Source organism: Kogia breviceps, chromosome 2 (assembly GCF_026419965.1).
Source record: "Kogia breviceps isolate mKogBre1 chromosome 2, mKogBre1 haplotype 1, whole genome shotgun sequence".
NCBI classification, from domain to species: domain Eukaryota; kingdom Metazoa; phylum Chordata; class Mammalia; order Artiodactyla; family Physeteridae; genus Kogia; species Kogia breviceps.
The window spans coordinates 33,952,325-33,973,671 of NC_081311.1; the positions used below are offsets into that span (position 1 = coordinate 33,952,325).

At 43.7% G+C, this 21,347-nt stretch overlaps 1 protein-coding gene across 2 annotated transcripts in view; it reads left to right on the forward strand.

The window, feature by feature from the left end:
* Positions 1-21,347, forward strand: part of MYOF (myoferlin) — a 157,871-nt gene that overhangs the window by 26,122 nt on the left and 110,402 nt on the right. For both annotated transcript variants that reach the window (XM_059055428.2, XM_059055429.2), the window contains exons 4-5: positions 12,026-12,134; positions 15,018-15,105. In XM_059055428.2, the coding sequence (XP_058911411.1) occupies positions 12,026-12,134; positions 15,018-15,105 (197 nt within the window). The remainder of the gene's footprint in view (positions 1-12,025; positions 12,135-15,017; positions 15,106-21,347) is intronic.

Below are 21,347 nucleotides of genomic sequence, written 5' to 3' on the forward strand. Positions count from 1 at the left end.
GGGAACGTCTCCCTCACCTGGAAGCACAGGGTGGGGGCAGAGAATTTGTCTACCGGCTTAAGGAATGTCTTGCCTGTGAACTTTGCTGTTGCCATGGAGACTGGCTGTGTAAATAGGGCCCTCACTCCAGAGCCTGCAGCCCCAGGGCATGTAAGCAAACAGCACCAGGCTGCCTGGGTTTGCCTGAGCATGGTGCCCACACCCATAGGGAGTGGACCGGGCAGTCTGAACACGCACAGTACTGGTGCATCAGCAACGTCCCTCCCTAGGCGCTGCGAGCTGGTGGGGCTGTTCTGCGCAGACTCTGTTCTTCCTCATTTTACAGTCATCCAACCAGCCATGTGGACTGAAAGAGGGTGAGGGAAGAGCTAGAAGAGCCTCTTGGTCACATGATGAATATGAAGTGGTATTTTTAGCTGAAATGTCAGAGTGGAAGGATTTTTCCAGTGGCTGAAGAATGAGAGTTCCCTTTCCAGACAGGCAATGTGGCCATCCCTTAATGAGCCCTTTGAATGCATTATCCCACCTAATCCTCACAGATACCCAGTTTTTTCTCAGAGAGGTTTAGTCATCTGCTCAGGGTCACACAGCAGGTATGTATCAGAGTCAGCATTTATATTCAGACCTGTGCTCTTTTCCATTACACTGAAAACCTCTGACCACCTATAGGGACCAAAATATAGGTGGAATGATTATCTTTTAGCTTAATTTTTTTTTTTTTTTTTTTTTTTTTTTTTTGCCATGCCGCACTGCTTGTGGGAGGATCTCAGTTCTCCAACCAGGGATTGAACCTGGGCCACTGCAGTGAAAGCACCGAATCCCAACCACTAGACCACCAGGAAACTCCCTAGCTTAAAATTTTTTTTCTAATTTTGCCAAAAAACAAACAAACAAACAAAAAACCTCCCCACTCATTGTCAGAGTATTGGTACCTCCTTCTTAGGTAAAAGTTTTAAGCAGGCATTTTATGCTATTGAGTAATAAGTCACTTAAGCTCATTCCCTGCAATGAACAAGATGAGTTCAGAGAATATCTCTGAATATATCTCATGTGATCTTCACAATGACCTCGAGAAGTGGAGATGAGACTTGAGGCTCAGAGGGGTTGAGGCTGGGACCCTGATCTCTTGGCATCCTGGCCCTGCTGTCACTCTGCTTGAGTTCCTAAAGAAGAAGCATCTTCAGGAGCCTGGAAATATAGGAATGAAAGATTTTTACAAGTTTTCAGATTTGTGTGTGTGTATATGTGTGTGTGTTCTGCCCATGCTAAGGTGATATCACAGGGACCAGATTTACCCTCTCACCTGACACAACTGAAAAAGTAGATGAAATACATGCCCCAGTGGTTTCAGATACTGGACACTAGCAGCACAGGACAGTGATCCCCAAGAGAGGGGAATGAATGAGCTGAGCCCTCTGAGTGCCCAGCTTCATGCCTAGAGAGCATTTCCAGGCTGCGTTGCAGAACAGGCAGATCCTGGTTGTCTCCCAGAGTTGGGGAGGTGCAGGTGGGAGCCTAGAGCTAGGCGCGCGTGCACACACCCACCCACCACCCACGCAGAGTGCTCCAGAGATTCGCAGAGGGTTCCGCTTGACTCCTCTGGTGAGGACTGGTCAGTGAGGAAACTACCTGAGGGCTGAGAATAGTTAATGTTCCCACCATCCAGAGTGGGAAAACCTTCAAATTCATGAGCATAAGGTAGAGTACTCAGAAGGATTTTACCTCAGTATTGTGAAGAAAAAAAGATACATCATTTTATTTTATTTTTTAATAAATTTATTTATTTTATTTTTGGCTGCCTTGGGTCTTCGTTGATGCGTGCGGGCTTTCTCTAGTTGTGGCGCATGGGGGCTACTCTTCGTTGTGGTGCGCAGGCTTCTCATTGTGGTAGCTTCTCTTGTTGTGGAGCACAGGCTCTAGGCACGTGGGCTTCAGTAGTTGTGGCACATGGGCTCAGTAGTTGTGGCACACGGGCTCTAGAGAGCAGGCTCCGTAGTTGTAGCACACAGGCTTAGTTGCTCCGCAGCATGTGGGATCTTCCCGGACCAGGGCTCGAACCCATGTCCTCTGCATTGGCAGGCAGATTCTTAACCACTGTACCACCAGGGAAGCCCCTGAGACATCATTATTAAACAGATACACTATTAGATGATATTATGAGTAGGTATGGACAATGAAACAGGTGTTATCATCGTATTCCACAGGTTAAGGAAGGCAGAGGAAAGCTTGAGCAAGTGAAGTAGAGACGTGGAAGGTATTAAAAAAGATCCAAATTGAACATGTAGGAATGCAAAGTACAATGTCTGATATAAAATGACTGTAACTGTCTAAGAGTTTGCCTTCCTAGTACTCTTATTTTTCCCCTCCATGTGTGTGTACTTGTGTATTTGAAACCATCACATATACCCCACACAAATGCACAGCAAAGTTAGAGACATCCTCTGAAGGTAAATTGTCTGCTTTGCTGTAATGTAAGAAGATAACCGAAGACCTCACAATATACCTAGGAGGAAATTTACCCGAGTTCTTGCATAAGAGGTGGTGTGGGTAAGTGGTTGGCTGCATGATCATAAGATTAGTTTGGATTTTGGCCCTGCTACTTACTGGTTGGGTGGCTTTTGGCAAGTTTCTTCATCTTCATGATGGTGGCTGGAATACTTCCTCAGTAAGTGATAGACATAAGGGCAAATTTAATATAATTAAGGAAAAAGATCACTTCAATTTCCTGATGAACAACATAATAGCTAATATCTATTGTGGGCTTACCATGGGCCAGGAATTGTGCTAAAATTGCTCCACACACAATCGGTTTTCATCTTTATAATGACTTTGAGTCAGATAGGCTTATTGACATCTTAGAGTTGAGAAAAATGTGGCTCAGAGAGGTTCACCAAATTGCTTAAAGTCACCCAGCTCTTTGATTGGAAGCGCGTGGATTTAACCTCGTAAATCCAGAGTTTAACCTCAGACCTTCCAATATTTATTTCCTCTGTGTGTGTTGTGTGTGTGTGTGTGTGTGTGTTGAGGGCCAGAGTGCCAGGATGTGAAAGTGAGAGCACAGCATAACTAACGCACACACTTACACACAGGATGGTACTGGGGACTGTAGAATTAGAAAAAGCAAAAGGACAAGTCTGGGTTATGAAATATAGTAACTCCCTGGGCAAGGGTTTTTTGTTTTTGCTTAGAGAAAACAGAAAGACTGTGGTTTAGAATGAAATTAATTTGATGGGACGGTGTGGCATTGCTTATGAGAAATTTTTGTTTACTGGTGTACAAAAGACCTTGTGTTCAAGCTTTTCATACTTTTATTTCCCCTAGCGGTGAGACTCACTTCTGCCACTGCCATGTGTAAACATAGCAGTGGGATTAATTGAGGCGGTCCCTATGACCTCTCCTTTTCCCCAGTGTAGTTGGTGAGAAGGGTTCAAGCAGGTTTTCTACCTGGAGTAGCTTCTCCGGCTGTGCAAAAGTCTAAGCCAGAGGCAGATGGTACTTGGAACAAAACTCCCAGTTCTGATTTCTTTTTTAGTTCTGCTTTTTCAACAGAGCAGCAAAGCTATGCAAAGATCAAAGCTGGTTTGGGCTGGTTGGCTCTGAGTGCTGGAGAGGCTGAACCTGGCTGTTTGGGGAGATCACAGCCCTGGTGAGAAGCACCCAGAGAGACTGAAAGAGAAAGACATTTCATAATAAGGGCTGTAATTATCTCCTAATTGTACTTGGAGGAACATCTCTTAGGAGAGGAAGCTTCATAACCTAGAAATCATTTGCAAGGTCATTGGACTATCTTCAGTGATGTATTAATTAGTTTATTCATTCAACAAATATTTGCTTATGGCTGCTGTTTGTCAGACTCTGCTCTAGGTGCTGGGGGTACTCCATGCCTTTCATGGGGCTCACATCTGAGTGCAGGCAACAGACAATAAACAAGTAAATCCACATATAGTTTATCAGATGGTGATAAATATGATGAAGAAGAATGAAGCAGGGGCAAAGGGGAGAAAAAGGGTAAAGGGTGTGTGTGTGTGTGCGCGCGCGCATGCACGTACACGTGCGCTGGTTTAGAAAGGATTTTCATATAAGGATTTGCTCTGGGGTCTCTTTTATAATGAAACATTTTATGAGACCTATGGCTTTAAAAATGCATTCAGATTCGACGAATTGGATTTTATGAGAATTCAGCTACAGCTGAAGTTTACTTCTGGTCTAATCCTGAAAATAAAAATTGTTTTCCAGGCAGATTCACTGTGTATATATAGCATTGATGGTGGGGAGGGAGCTATTTGATGTACGTAAGAGAAAGGATTGGTTTTAAGAACTCTGCACAGTGATTGTATAGAAATGACTGTGGGTAGTTACAAAGGGTTCTTATCTGTTCATTCACGCTTACCTGCCCACACTTGGCATAGATAAACCCGCCTTCCTGTGATTTAGGCTGTGCATGAGTTCAGACCAGCTTTCCCTGCAAGTACTGACTTGGAGTCATATTGTTTTTAGGATTCCTTTTTCCAGAATAGTGTCTGAAATAATAATGAAAAGTGATGTTAAGCACTTACCAGATCATCCTTTTAATCCTTACAACAATACTGTCAGGTAGGAGCTGTCATTATCCCCACTTTGCAGATGAGGACACTGAGGCTCAGAGAAGTTACACAATCTGTGGTACAAGGATAAGTCTGAATCAGTCAGCTCTGTCTAGCGCCAAGTTCTTAGTCACTATGTTATGCTGTCCCCCTTACTTTATAAGGTCCAAGTGCTTGATGAATGAATGAATGAATACTACTGCCTTGAGTCTAAAGGATGAGGGCATTAGACAGCGACGGAGCCTGGGAGTTCTGTTGTGCTGTCCAGAACGGGCAAGCATAGAGCCAGAACTTTGAGGACTGAATGAACAGGAGAATTGGTCAGGAGCAAATAGCAAAATAGCAGGTTACAGTCATTTATTCAAGAAATTAACTCTTAGACATCAAATTAACTCTTAGACATCTACATGCCAGGCATTAGGCTAGTTAACCCACCCCTGGCCTTGTAGCCTCGCTCGGGAGGGCTTTGGGCAAGAGACCTGGGCTTCCAGTCAGCTCCTTCCCCTGTTAAAGTGATGCCGTCTGCAGCAAAGGCTGACCCTGAATCCTGCAGATACTGCCACAGGCTCCAGGCTAGTTCAGTGATTCCAAAATCTGGGCATGGAGTTTTTTACACCTCTACCTCAGGGGGCTTGTACACTGCTAGGTTGGGGAACCACTGTGTGGACTCGGAGTTTCTAGGTTTTCTAAAACCCCTGCTCCCTTGTGATGAACAGGACAAAGGCCTCAGGGTCCTCTGACAATCCTGGTGTGGAGTAAGGAGGGGAAGCCACGGGAGGACGCAGGTCACTAGGCCTGCCGAGTAGATTTTGATGGAGTTTTGCTTTCTCCTTTGTTCTATTAAATAATTGATTACTGTGTCCATTTCTCAAACATGAACCTGTACCATCACATTGAATGTACTTTTAGAAAACTGAACGTGTTCCCTGTTCCCCGGGTCTGGCTTTGCCAGCTGCCTTCCCTACCCCCGCCCTCCATCCACCCCTCCACCTGTTCTAGGCCATTGTTTCTCAAACTTCCTGGGTATAAGAATTAACTAAAGAAAAAGTCTGACTCAGCGTCCTGGGAATCTGTACCCTCCCTGCTGATTCTGCTGCAGGGAAGTCTGGGGAACCACATTCTGGGAAACAGTTTTAGGAGCTAATCCAGAGCTCAAGGGTGGGCCGGTTGGGAGACTCGGAGGGTTCCCCACAGGTGAGGTGGATGGGAGACCCGGGGAGGTGCCTTCCTGGGTTCCCTGTGATAGGATTCACTGCCATGGCTGTCCCTGCCTCTCCCCCTATCTGGTAGAAAGCAAGGTACAGGGCTTGGCTCTCTCTCCTTTTGGCTCAGAGCCAAGGGAGGAGCTCCACTGATACTGGCCTAGGGGAGGGAGAAGTCTGCGGAGGGGACGGGACCCAGCTGAGCATCCCCACTGGCCTTCTGGGCCTGGCGCAGACGACAAGCCCAGCTGGCTGAGAGCTCAGTGCTTCAAAGGGTGAGCGAGTCATGGTCCTGCAGGAGACCTGAGAGCCACTCAGAAAAGCATTTGTTCCCCAGCCCTGTTGGGGATTGTTATTGCCCCTCGGAGGATGGGAAGTTGGTAGTTCTGCAGTCCTTGGGGGGAGAAACAGAGCAAAGTGTGATTTACTTTCCAGCCTCCAACTTATTTTTCCTTTCCTTCATGAGGGAATTTCCAGTAAACCCTCCCCCAGTAATCCACGTGGGCTGTGTCCCTGCTGCACAGAAGAACAACTTGCTAGATGTGTGTTCCCCTGAATAAGAACTCAGCCAGCAAAGCCCTTACTCACCACAGTGGCATGCGACTGTTAACATTTGACTGTTAACATTTGCGTCCAGGCCTATGGGGAAAACGTTTTCCATTTCTCTTTTAAACACACTAGACTCTGTTTTAACAAGAAAGAAACAAAAGTTCTTAACCAACACTTGCATGACTGAGTTGACTAGTTTACAGTTAAACTCTTTAGTTCCCCCAAACCTAATATCTAATTTTCAAGTAGTTGCTTCCATTGCTTAGAATTAGTTTGATGTCACAGAGAGAACCAACAACAAACTATATGGGCGTTCATGCACTGAAAGGAATAGGAGAAGGGCTGGCTCTTTCTTCATTTCAGAATACATCTGCTGTTTATTATTCTTGCACCATAAGTTTCTTTTTGAGGTGTGGTCCATCCATTTTAGTGTTGGGTAGAGCCCATGGGGAGACTCTTATTTTTCCATGAAAACACAGGGCAAAAGTTTCCCCATTACTTTCACACCACAATATTTTAACATATTTATAGCATTAGTAATATGAAAGAAAAAGGGTCTTGGTTTAGTATCACCTTCTTTAAAGGAAATTGGCTTGTGGTCCGACTGAACTCTTCTTATTCCCTGTATAGGAGGCCAAGTCATCATTTCCCAGTCTCTCACTGTATTTTGTATCCAAGCAACATCATAGAAAATAGGCCAGGCCAGGCTTGCCTTCAAAGCCCTATAGAGAAAAAAAAAAAAAAAAAAAAAAGCCCTATAGAGTTCAGACACCCATAGGGGATGTTTTCTTCAACTTACAGTGAAAGATCTTAGAAGTTGTAACTGTTTACATTTTTCTTCAACTCACTGAGCCGTTAAAAATATTTTGTGGATTAAAGTCCTTCTAGGCTTTCATCTAAACACGTACTATCTTTACTTCAGAAAAAAGAAATTTAAGTTTTCTTTGATGTCTCCCTCCCCTCCCCCACCCCACCCCCACAAGCATAAGAATTTTATGATGAAAAAGCAAATCTTAAGATACGGGACTAAAGGTTTCTGAAAGAAGGAATTGAGATCAGACTTCACGATTGGCTTCTTTTATTTTACTCTATTCCTGGTCTGTTATTTGTTACCATCCTCTCACACCCTCTCATGGGGAGGGGAAAGCAGAGGATACTGGAGGAGTCAGAATGGAGGTTGTAAAACCATTCAGGGCCATAAAGGGCCAGCAGATGGGTTTTGTGTTTTAGGCAAAGCTGTTCTCCCCAGTTAGCCACAAGTCGCACCACTCCCTATTGTGTTACCTAATACTCACTGTATTCCACATTTCTGTTACTGGCCTAAACTTTCCTCCTGACACCCTGTGGGAATTTGTTTGACTCCTGATGTTATAGGCCAATACCTTTGAAGGCAGAAAACTTGCCTAGTGTTCTGGATTGTTCATTATGGACATTTTCTAGGATATTTTCTTCCCCCTAAATCAATGAACAAAGGCTTTAAGAGAAAAGAAATGTATAACGTGAGAGAGTTTTCTGAATAGACATACATAGGAATATCACATATATAAGCCAGTAGCAGACTTTCAGGGCTAAAAAGGGTCTGAGGAATTCTTTCAATCTGTTCATTTGCAGATAATGAAGGGGGCTCAGAGATTTGGGTGACTTAGCCAAGTCCTCAAAGGAAGCTGGGACACAGGGTTAGGGTTAGAACAGGAATTGTCTAACCCAGTGGTTCTCAGCCTGTGGTGATTTTGCCTGGCAATGTGTAGAGATGCTGTAGTGGGTGGAGGCCAGGGAAGCTGCTGAGCATCTGACAAGGCACAGGACAGCCCCCTAAAATAAATAATTATCCAGTTCAAAGTGTCAGTAGTGCCGCTGTTGAGAAATGCTGGTCCAACCCAGGTCAGCCCTCTTTCCACTTCAGTATCATCCCTGCATGCTGTATTTTTTGTTTTGTTCCAGGGATTATTTATTGTTGATAGAGATTCAGGTCATCTTGGCTTTAGCAAAAGCAAATCAGTACATGTTCAGGTGTACAATGTTACGATTTTAATCATAAAGTTAGGTTATCAATCATGGAAGTGTGAGGAGTAAAATCCAGTGTGTTTCCATGGCTTTCCAAAGTGAGTACCAGTCAGATAACTTTTAAACCTTTTCACATTTTGTTCTTATTGAAAAATCCGAATTAACCAACCCTGTGGCCTGCTGTCCTAAAACATGGAGAGAAGTCCATGGAGAGAAGCTCACACCCTGTGGGGCTGAGAGAGACGTGGAAGAGATTTTGCCAGGGGTTCTTACCTTGTGTGGGAGGTTTCTCTGTTTCATCAGGTGGACATAGAGTCATGGGTAGTCTCTTGTCCTCAATATATCAGGGGAATAAAAACCCAAGTGAGAAGAAAACATACTGATGTTAAAAAAACAAAAACAAACAAGATACTAACATACGGAGTGAACATACTCATCTGAAAAATTACTCTGTAAAGGTCCCATCAATTCTCAGCATTGACAGAGAGACCTAATTTCTATATTGACCTAAAAGGGCTGAACAGTGCACTCTTAATCCTCTGGAGGCAAAATGTTTCTTTTCTGACTCTACTTGTGATATTAGAAGAGAGGAGAATCCATTGTGGTTGTTGAATGTCTTGGGTGTGTTCGTTTCAAGTCAGTGCACTCTTCCAAGAAGCCCTGTGCCAGTGGTTCACATCATGGGGTAAGTTGTGTGGAACAGGGTGCCATAGCAATGTTTGGTCTTGTGTGATATAATATATCTATTCATAGAAAGTGAAGTCACTTATTCTGAGTCACTGGACCTATGTGGTTGGATGATAGACCCGAAATCTACAATTTGGTCCTATTTCTGAGGTCCGAGTGCAGGATGAGAATACAGATATATGTCAGTTTAAAAATAATGTGTCTATGTTGACATCAACTTTCACTTCCTGATTTTAGAACAAAATGTACAACATTTTTAAATAAAATGAATATTTCTCCACAGGGGGATCTTTCCTGATTATTGTTTTTGACTGAAAGCCCAGAGCTATTTTTATTCTCAACTACATTTTCTTCACCACGTGGTTTGTGGTATAAGGAATCTCTCCTGTCATTTTGAGGACTTGATGTTTAGTTTTCTAACTTGATGCTAATGATATTCCAGGCTATCATATCTGCTATTGTTAGTATAAGTCACTGCAAATATAGACAAGATATAAGTAAATAGCATTTAAAAATTCTTACTATTTCTCTTTTCCTTTTTCAGTATCTATACTGAGAGCACACCCCTGGACTCTCTTTGCTTTTTGATTGCATTTCACAAAGGGGACTCCTTCAATTCACCCACTCTCATACCATGTTGCGTGTTATAACCCCAATTTACAGACTATAATCCACAGGTTACACTTTTATATCGACCAACTCCCTGGGGATGTGTGTTCTATAAATTTTTTTGATCATGTGCCCTAACTACAAAAATGTTTCTTTCCTTCATTCAGTAAATATCTATTAATAAGCAAACTATGTTCCAAGCACTGGGGTTAGAGGAATGAACAGAACAGGAAACAATCCCTGCCTTTCAGGAGCTTCATTCTAGTAAGGAGGGACACAGGTGTACTTCTGTACCAGTATGTTATATGCACTAAAAGGTAGATGGTCAAAACCACAATAAGATATCACATCACACCTGTCAGCATGGCTGTCATCAAAAAGACCACGAGCAACAAACGTTGGCAAGGATGTGGAGAAAAGGGAACCCTTTTACACTGTTCGTGGGAATGTAAGTTGGTGCAGCCACTGTAAAAACAAAACAAAACAGTATGGAGGTTCCTCAAAAAACTAAAAATAGAGTGACCATAGGACCCAGCAATTCCACTTGGGTATATATTCAAAGAAAATAAAAACACGATTTCAAAAAGATATCTGCACCTCAATGTTCATAGCAGCATTATTTACAATAGCCAAGATATGGAGGCAAGCTAAGTGTCCATCGACAGATGAATGGATAAAAAAGATGTGGCACATATACACAATGGAATATTACTCAGCCATAAAAAAGAGTGAAATTTTCTTGTTTGCAACAACGCGGATGGACCTGGAGGGTATTATGCTTAGTGACTGAAGTAAGACAGAGAAAGAAAATTCTGTATGTTATCACTTATATGTGGAATCTAAAAAATTAAACAAATGAAAGAATATAACAAAAAAATAAGAGGTGGATGGGTAAGTGGTAGGGGCTGAATATAATCCCTTGGGGTCCAGGAAGAGAAAGAAGTGCACACATCCAACTTTTGAATGAAGCTGCACAGCATGTGAGTTAACAAGTTACCCTGTCAGTAAACTAGCAACCTATTCACACTGCAAGAAGGTTTACTTGGGATGTTTTTACAGTGGACAATGTTGGTTTTTTTAATTGCTCAAATGTTCCCAAGTGGCCTTTATTTCACAAAACTATTTCCATTAAAATTATTTCCTATACCACTTTTACTATATGATACTGTTCAAATGAAAATCAATTGGCAAATTTACAAATTATGCACTTTTAAGTCATTTCTTCTACGTTGAGGCTGTACACATCAGACAGCATCAGTGCCCAGGCCTGAGTCAGTGAATTCCTAACGCTCTTCCATTAACCTGGACTCGGACTTTCACATTCGGTCAGGTATCCGTTACACCAAAGCAGCTTCTGAACCATGTGTTACCTGGCCCAGGTGGAAGCCTAGATTTTCTATGTTCTTGTGTGGTTTCCTCAGCCCATTACTAAATCAATTAGCCAGTCTCTGAAGACCATGGCCTACATGAGATGAAGTTCACTACTGCTACTGCCTACATGAAGGATGATGGAACCAAAACAAGCAAGCAAACAAAAATCAAAAAAGTTTAGGAAATAAGGTGAAGGTGAGAAAAACTCTGCATGAGACCTGTATTAATTTTCTGTTGCTGCTTTAAATTACTACAAACTTAGTGGCTTAAAAGTCACAATTTTACCACCTTACAGCTCTACTGGTCTGAAGCCCAGTGGGCTTACCTTCAAAATGAAGGTGTCAGCTGGGCTGTATTCCTTCTGGAGGCTCTAGGGGAGAATCCATTTTCTTGCCTTTTCCAGCTTCTAGAGGCCACCTGCATTCCTTGGCTTGTGGTCCCTTCAAACTAGTGACAGCTTGTTGAGTGTTTCTTGCAAGTCTCTCGACTCTTCTGTCTCCCTCTTCTACTTTCAGTCCTGGATTATCTGGGTAGGCCCAGTCTAATCATTTTAAGGTCAGCTGATTAGCAACCTTAATTCCCTCTGCTACCTTAAACTCCCTTTTGTTCTATATATTACAACATATTAACAGGTTACAGTGGACAATGTTTTATGAGTCCTCCTTTTAAATGTCCATTACAGAAGAATGCTTAAACTTTGTCTTACTTTTCTCTCTTCCTGTATTCTTTGAGGTTATATTCAGTCTTTGTCTCTCACCCATCGATCTCATTTGTGACTTGAAATTTCACAGGCACCATAGTTTGACTCTTGAAATGTCTACTTGTTATGGAGACGTGGTGGCTGATGTGTGATGGTTACTGCCAAAATACCCTTCTAGGGAGAGCACAAAATGGCCCATGCTTCAGTATGAGTGATTTTAATGCTCTCAGATGAATAGGAAGAGGATTGGGAGGTCCAGTGTGGAAATGGAAACATGCCTCTTATGTGGGTTACTGTGTGCTTTTTCCTTTCCCCTGCAGGTTAATTGGCACGGCCACCGTAGCCCTGAAAGACCTGATTGGTGACCAGAGCCGGTCGCTGCCCTACAAACTGATCTCCCTGCTAAACGAAAAGGGGCAAGAGACTGGGGTGAGCATTTCCCTCTTGTTGAATGGCTTTGAAGTGAAATGGCCTTGCAGAGATTCATTAAGACAAGAGTGAAATTATAAGTAGCTCACTACACACACACACACACACACACACACACACACACACACACACACACACACACTCCCCCTCCCCCCTCCCCCTCCCCCTCGATAAATAGGTGCATTTACAAATGATATGGCCTCAACCTGTACTCATATTGACAGAACTACAAAGTAGATAAACTTGATTTTCTATGGCAGAATGCTATAGCGTGAGTGGGACCCTCTCTTGGTACAGCTCTGGGCATATTCACTTGGTTGTTAACATTTGTATGGTGAGTATAGCTGTGTGTATCAGATACTCTTTGAAGCATTCTATAGAAAGTAATTCATTAATATTAGACCAGAATATCAAGATGTTAATATCATGATTTTTTAAAAATTAAATTTATTTATTTATTTATTTTTGGCTGCATTGGGTCTTCATTGCTGTGCACGGGCTTCTCGTTGCAGTGGCTTCTCCGGAGCACAGGCTTTAGGTGCCTGGGCTTCAGTAGTTGCAGCGCGTGGGCTTAGTAGTTGTGGCTTGCGGGCTCTAGAGTACAGGCTCAGTAGTTGTGGCGCACAGGCTTAGCTGGTCTGCGGCATGTGGGATCTTCCCGGACCAGGGCTCGAACCCGTGTCCCCTGCATTGGCAGGCGGATTCTTAACCACTGCGCCACCAAGGAGGTCCCCATGGTCTTTATTATTCCATTGGCAGCTGAATGTTTTCTGATCACAGCCTCTCTAAACAAGTATACACTGATATTGTCTGATATGAGACCAGAAGAGAGAGACTCTTTTTCAAGTGCACTTAAAAAAAAAATTGACTCTAGTATCACAGCTTTCAGATTTCTTAAGATTGCTAACAAGCACTCATAAAGCTAATATGCTTGCCCTGTTAATCTCTGACCCCTTCGTTTTTCCAAACAATTTGTCAATATTTTGCTTGGGAGCCTGGGCAAAGGGAGAAAATTTAAAAGAGGCCATCCCTGAAGGCAAGAATGCATTAATGCCCATTAAGAATGTCAGTTTTGCTGGTCTAGTCTCCAAAACTTATAGGTTTGCTGTGAATTAGCATTCTAATCATAAAATGTAAATTCAGAATGTCAGCTATCGTCTATCTACCCAAAACTGGCTGAGAGAAATGATACTAAGGGAAGATGGTACAAGTCAGTGATTTTTCTGGCAGTTTTTTTTCCTCTTTAAAGTAGAGAAGAAAGTATATGTAGAACCCTGAAATGGCAGAATTGTCATCATTGAATGGAGTAAGGAAGAGTGAGGGCCTCAGGGCTGGCCCTCTGCTATCCCCTTACCCCTGTAAGAGGGCCTGGAGCACCTCTGAGGATCCTGAAGTTATTGGGAAGCCATTGATACAGAGGTCGAGCCATTCATGGACTCTTCTAGGGTTTGAAAGGTGGATTCTTCAAGTTTGGCAATTGAGCCCCTTATTGCATTCGGTGTTCCTATTGTGGCCTGGTTGTAGCCATGAGACGCTGCTCTTATGATTCTATATTTGCCAAGAAACTGCTGTCAGAGGCATCATTTATTATCCTGTTCAGTGTCTCCCAGGTCATAGTTCTTAAGTTGGTAAAGAATGTGCTGATCCATGAGGGAGTATTTACTAATGAGCAGACAGATGGGAGAAAACAGGGCAATTGTGTGTGTGTGTGCGCGCGTGTGTGTGTGTTAGAGTTTACCAGGTGTAGCAAAGTAGCAAATGGAATTGTGGGATGCCCATTTAAATTTGAATTTCAGATAAACAATGAACAATTTTGTAGTATAAATATGTCCCAAATTTTATGTCCTGTATTTTATCTGATAACCTGTGTGTGTGTGTGTGTGTGTGTGTGTGTGTGTGTGTGTGTACACCATTCTTATTTTCAAAGGACTTCTTTTATTTTGAGGTTTATCCTTCCGCATTTTTGCTGTTAAAAGTCCTTTATTTTGTGAAATGATTATAGTAGTAGATGGTATTGAGGGCATGTGTTTGGCAAAATAAAAATTAGCAACCCTATGTTGACTCCCCCTCGCAAACATTTTTGAAATTTTATCAGTTCACAAAATATGAAAGTATAGGAAACTCTGCCCTAAAATAATGCCCCATGTGAGAAATTTAACTCAGATTTTTTAAATGGGAATAATTTTATTTCCTGTAATGAGTTAGTATGTTTCTTCTTTTCTGATAATGAAAGGTCTATAACATTTTATGTTCTCCTTCTTGCCTTGGCTTCTAGACAATTTGTGGTCATATTTAATGCAAGAGGGATGGCACTTATCTTCAACTTCATGTTTTGCATCTTTGTTTCCTCTTTAATCAGACTTGTTTCCCTTTTTTTGAGCCCCATTTTATGAATCACATCATTTTATAACTTTTTGTTAGTCACTTAAAATTCTTTTTGGAGAGAAGTGTGAAAGTAAATTTCAGCAATTAACAAAGACGTCAATAAGCAAACAAAAAACTTAAACACTTAGAATGATCCTCTGTGACTGTAATTCTGTGATTTGAGGCCATCTCCAGCCTAGGAAGGAGGTTTGTTACAAGTTCAAGCTTCCTTGTCACAAAACTTTCCTCCAGTTATAAGGTTGCCCCTTGGCAGTGATACACTTGGCAACCTGTACCAGGTAACTGCTTTCCCAGGTGCTCCCACTCCACCTGGGCTCACACGGTGGGAAGATATAAACAGTGGAGGGTGTGTCATCCTTCTCTCTTTCTCTTCTCACTTTCCCATCCCCCTGCACACCCCTGCTAGAACTTTTACTCCTGCTGAATTGGTTTGTGTTGAGTCTATAGCATTCTGATGCCCTGCACTGATTCTGTCTGCAATGAATTTTGTCTACCCAGGCCACCATTGACCTGGTGATCGGCTATGATCCACCTTCAGCTCCACATCCGGATGACCCCAGTGGGACCAGCGTGCCAGGCTTGGGAGGTAAGCTGACCCTCCTGAAGGCCCAGCCTACACCAGGGGGGATCTACTAATGGCACACAAGGACTCTCCAAGAAAGCTCTCCTTGTCACTATACTCTCTGTAGCTCCCTGCCCACCTAGACAGGGCCCCATGAGGCAGGTGGAGCTGCCCTGAACTGGACATTACAAGAGTTTACAAAATGCCCTTCAAAGGAGAGGGGACAGCAAGACAGTCCTTTACTGTTGCCAAAATTCGGTGACAGAATACCAGTGCCAGATTAAATCTTGGAGACAGAGTTTTGGGTGAAGTAGAAAGAAATAGCTTTATTGCTTTGCCAGGTAAACGGGGCCACAGCGGGCTAATGCCCTCAGGATTGTGTGTCCCACCCTGGAGGGGGTAGTGAGGAATCTTATACTGTTCAAGGAGCAGGGCGTGATCAGCTCGTGGACATTCTTCTGATGGGTTGATGGTGAGGTAATTGGGAGTCAGCATCATCAACCTCCTGTTTCCAACGGGTCTGGGGTCTGCGTGCTTGTGGACAGCATACAGTTAATTTCTTCCACCTAGTGGGGGGTTTCAGTATCTGCAAAACAGCTCAAAGGACACAGCTCAGAATAGTATCTGTAGTCCTTGAGGAAGAACTAAAGGTCCCTGACTTTGTTTAATGGCTAAAGTATTATTATTTTGTCTTGCTTGACTGTTGTTCTTTCTTTCTGCATTTTCTCACTTCTCTGATTAAATTTATGTGACTAAAGTTTTTCTACAGACAAAAGGCAGGAGGAGGACATGGGTGGGGTCTATTCTGGGAAGGCCTCATAGGGTCCTGGTTGGTCACATGACTGAGCAGCCTCACTTGAGCCCGTCCAGCAGAAGGTCCCAGGCAGGGCTTTGCTTTCTGTTTGTAGCTTGCACCCCATACACTGTTGCCTGGTTGTGAGTCTCAGGAGTGGCCTGTACTCTCTTCACATGTCTTCACCTCCTACATGTGCCATCACCAGGCTGAGCTCTCAGCCACCAGTCTCGTGGTCGGAGCCCTTGGATTGGAGCCTCTCTCTCCCTTGGCCCTGACCCCGTCCCGCCTCCGAACAGCCCCTCGGTCCTTTAACCAAGTGCTTCCTGCCGCACAACCCACCTTGTGCTCCTTGTTCACGGACGTGAGTTGGGGGTCATGCAGGGCCATCAGGTGCTGCTTCGGATGGGGTTGGGGCATGGGACTCGGGGTGGGTTTTGGGCCACAGGTGGAGGGCAGTCTACAAGACAGTCAGGCCTTTCACGCAGCTGAGTCCGACCTCCTCTTAGCGTCTTTCCAGGGTGACGGGATGCTAGACGTGTCTCTGTGGCTTCCTCTGCGCGGAGGGGTCTCACCAGACGCCCCCATCTTCCCAGCCTTGGCATGCGCCCCAGGGAGGGAGGGCCCACTCGCCCCGCCTTGAAATCCCTCTTCCTGGGAGGGCACCCTGGCCCCGGTTCCTGCCAGGCCTGGTTCCTCCGGTCCTGGCTTCTCTGAGTTTTTCTGGGTTCTGAACTCAGCTCTCTGGCCACCTGAGGGGTGGGTGTTCCTGGCACCTGTGGCACCACCTCCCTTCCTGCCCTGTGATGTCTCTGCCCCCTTCCTGTGTGACTTCTTGTCTGCCTCAGCCCCATCCCAGCCATGGCCCCTGGTCTCCCAGCCCACAGATGGCCCGATATTAAGGGTTGGGCCCATTAATTGACCACGTAGTTGTGTGTCCAGCATGGGTCACCTGGCCCCTTCTTCCTTGGGGACATTTGGGACTGAGATAGCCCCTTACCTCTTATAAGGGTACCAGCACATCAGCAACGCGCTCTGCCTTCACCGTCTGCCCACTGGCACCAGGGGCACGCTGCTCTGTCCTTGGACACTCTCGGCCCCGCAAGGGCCCTGTGGTGGCTTGAGAACATCTGTGGCCCCCTTTGCTGCCAGAGCAGTGATGACAGATACACCCCAGAGGAAACAGTGCAGTCCTGAGCCGCACACCAGCAGGGGCTGGACCAAGCAGTCCGACCAATTTCTTTCTCCTCCGCTGATGGCCGCTATCACCAGTGTTTGCTTCGGCCAGGGAAGGACAGTAGGTACTTTTGGGCCCAAAAAGGCAGCCCTAACTGGTGGGCTATCCGGTGTAGCCTCTGAATTGGGAGGACCAGGGTGCCTTTTCTTACACTGATATTTTTCCTAAGCCAGATCCTATTTACTAGTTTCCTAAGGCTGCTGTAATAAAGTACCACAAACTGGTAGGCTCAAACTATAGAGATTTACCCTCTTGCAGTTCTGGATGCTAGATGTCTGAAATCAAGGAGTCTAAGGGAAATTCTGTTCCGTGCCTCTGTCCTAGCTTCTGGTGGTTGCTGCCAATCCTTGGTGTCCCTTGGCTTGTAGACCCATCACTCCAGTCCCTCTGCCTGTCATCACACAGTGTTCTCCCTGTGTGTCTCTGTCTTCACATGGGGCTCTCTCTGTGTGTCCATGTCCAAATTTCTCACGTCTTATATGGACACCAGTCATTGGACTCGGTCCACCTTAATCCAGTGTCCTCTCAGGTTAACTTGATTACATCTACAAAGACCCTATTTCCAAATAAGATCACATTCTGAGGTTACAGATGGGCAAGACTTTGGGGAGGGCACTATTCAGCCCTGTATACTGGTAGATAAAAGACAGTTTCATTATGTTTATTCCATTTCAAGATCCAAAACGTTAAATGGGCCCTTTTGAGGTACCCCTTGAGCCGGGCCTTTAGGAAAAAAATAGCACTGAGGTTCATTCAAGTAGAAAGAGTCAACTTATAGTTTACAGTGAACTGGCATCACACAACTTCTTAGTATTTATGGAGTAAAGAAATTGCTTGCTGGGTTTCCTTACCCATTGCTCAATGCTGCAGTGAGGGTGGTAATTCTTTAAAATACAGCTCCTCCCCTCCAGGAACTTTCAGTCCAGGTTTGGAGACAAGGCTTTTTTTTTTCTGAAGGGGTAGCATTATGGATAAGAGCAAGGGCTTTGGGGTCACACTAGCCTAGGTTAGATTCTGCGTCTATTGTTAATTAGCTGTGTGACCTTGGGTAAGTCACTAAACTTGTCTGAATCTCAGTTACTCTACTGTAAGGTGGGGGAGAACTGTAGCACATCATGAAGTGGTTGCAAGGATTAAATGAGAATGCATAGAAAGCACTTAGCCCAGTGCCTGGCATAGAGTAAGCTCTACCTTAATGTGGTCTTTATTATTATCACAAAAACAATTCTGGGTAGCTGTAGTTATGAGCTCAGTTGAGTGCCACAGTCTGTATGAACATTCAAATTGTTTCCTCTAAAAAGCAGAGTTATTAGAAAAGAATGATCTGGTTTGGCTCAGAGTCATGTTGAGATGACTAAATGCTTTTTTGTTAAATATCTTTAAAAAGGGGGGTGGGTTGTATCCTAATGGACCAGGAAGACTTTGAGAATAAGCAATTTATCAAGGTGTTGGGAGTATAGGGGGAGGTCCCATCTCCTGAGATGGACCCTTGTAAGCCCAAGCTCAGAAAACATGCCATTTCCCCAGAGCAAAGACTGCTTCCTTAGAAATGAGAAAAGCACCAACTCTTGAAATTTTAAACGCACTGGGGAGAAAAACCTTGCCATCCAGGCTCCCTTTGCCCAAGGCTCCTTCTCCTCACCTCATGGGTTGTCTTGGCAGCACAAGTCAAGCTCCAGCAGTGCATGTGGACTGAGTCCCCCATCCTCTTAGGAAGCTAGCTGATTTCCAGCGGGTTCCAATGGCAGGTGGCCAAGGTCTGCCTCAGAAGTTCTTTTTAATACCTGATACTGCTGGACGGAGATAGGAAATGAGCCAGAACTTGGGTTCCTTTTATTTGGATTTCAAAAAGAATGTTAGCAAGTGCTGGCCTGCAAATGAGCTGTGTCCGCAGGGCAATTTTATGTTTAAGTGTGAAATGACAAAGTGAAATTTATTTATTTGAAAAATGAACAGGTTTCTTTGATCTGGAAGTGCCATCTTTGTTCTATGAGATTAACATTCACCACAGCTGGTGGCGTGGTGAATAATGATTTTATAATCTGGCTAAAAGAAACTTAAAAAAATCTTTTAATGTCCTAGATTATCTGGATTTTTTTTTTAACTTTTTAAAAATTTGGCTGCATAGGGTCTTATTTGCAGCACGTGAGATCTCTCGTTGCAGTGCGTGGGCTCCAGAGCTCACGGGCTGACTAGTTGTGGCATGCGGGCTCTCTAGTTGTCCCGCAGCATGTGGGATCTTAGTTCCCTGACCAATCTAACCTGCGTCCCCTGCATTGGAAGACGGATTCTTAACCACTGGACCACTAGGGAAGTACCTATCTGGATGTTTTAAGATAAAACTTTTTTTGTCTTAATGTGACAATTCAGCTAATCAAAGATATCTTTGAGTACTTAGTACAACTCCATGTTAGGGAAGACACTAAGGAAAAAAACCCAGCACCTTACAGTCTTGGGGGAAATAAGAGCAATAAACATGAGACAGAAATAACAGCAAGGCAGCCACACTGCCTGCCATCACAGACTTTAACATAAACAGAACATCTGGCCAAGAAATTGTTTTTTTTCACTTTCCTTAAATTGACTCTTTAAAAATCTTTACCATTTTGTATAAAAGTAATGAGTCCACTCCCTCTAATTTAAATATCAATAGATCTTTTCAAATTTTAAAACATGAACTCATTGGGGGTGTATTTTGAGTTCAAAAGCATATCTGCTTATAAAAATATAAACATCACAGGGAATATAAGACACAAGAACATACAAATCTCTCATAGTCACATCCTACGATAACCGCTATTCACCACCACTGATATTGATTTTAAAGGTTACCATCCACATAGTGGGATCTGCAAAGAAGACATTTGAAATGTTAACGATAGGACACAAAAGTGAAGATTTTCAGGAAAATTCACCTCTGCAAGTTGAAGAAACTAATTATGACCATAGACCACGGGAACTGAATACTTCAGAGGTTCGTGAGGTTTTGTTTTTTGTTTTTTTAAGACTCTTTTTTTTTTTTTTTTTTTTTTTGTGGTATGCGGGCCTCACTGTTGTGGCCTCTCCCGTTGTGGAGCACAGGCTCCGGACGCGCAGGCTCAGCGGCCATGGCTCACGGGCCCAGCCGCTCCGCGGCATGTGGGATCCTCCCAGACCGGGGCACGAACCCGTGTCCCCTGCATCGGCAGGCGGACTCTCAACAACTGCGCCACCAGGGAAGCCCTAAGACTCTTTTTTAAGAGAAGTTTTAGGTTTACCACAAAATTGAGAAGAATATAGAGATTTCCCGAATGCCCTCTGCCCCCACATATGCATAGCCTTCCCCATTATCAATGTCACTCACCAGAATGGTACTTCTTTTTTTTTTTTTTTTTACAAAGGATGAGCCTGCATCGATGCATCATAATCACCCAAAGTCCATTGTTTACCTCAGAGTTCACGTTTGGTGTTTTACGTTCCACAGGTGTGGACAAATGTATAATGGTCTATATCTATCATCATAATATCATACAGAATATTTTAACTGCCCTAAAAATCATCTGTGCTCTGCATATTTGTCTTCTTCCCACACACACCCCCAACCTTTGGTGACCACTGATCTTTTTATTGTCTCCATAGTTTTGCCTTTTCCAGAATATCACAGAGTTGGAATTATACAGTATGCAGTCTTTTCAGATTGGCTTCATTCACTTAATAATGTGCATTTAAGGTTCCTCCATGTCTTTTCATGACTTGATAGACTTGACAGTCTTTTAATGACTTGATAGCTCTTTTTTAGTGCTGTATAATACTCCACTGTCTGGATGTACCACAGTTTATTTATCCATTCACCTACTGAAGGATATCTTGGTTGCTTCCAAGTTTGGCAATTATGAGTAAAGCTGCTATAACTTTCCTTGTGCAGGTTATCCATGTGCAGGTTTTTGTGTGGACCTAAGTTTTCAACTCCTTTGGATAAATGCCAAGGAGCATGATTGCTGGGTGATAGGGTAAGAGTATGTGTAGTTTGTAAGAAACCACCAAACTGCCTTCTGAAGTGGCTGTACCAGTTTACATTCCCACCAGCAATGGATGAGAGTTCCTGTTGCACCAACATTTGGTGTTGTCAGTGTTCTGGATTTTGATCGTTCTAATAGCTGTGTAGTGGTATCTCATTGTTTTAATTTGCATTTTCCTGATGACATAGACATATGATGTGGAATATCTTTTCATATGGTTATTTGCTAACTGCATATC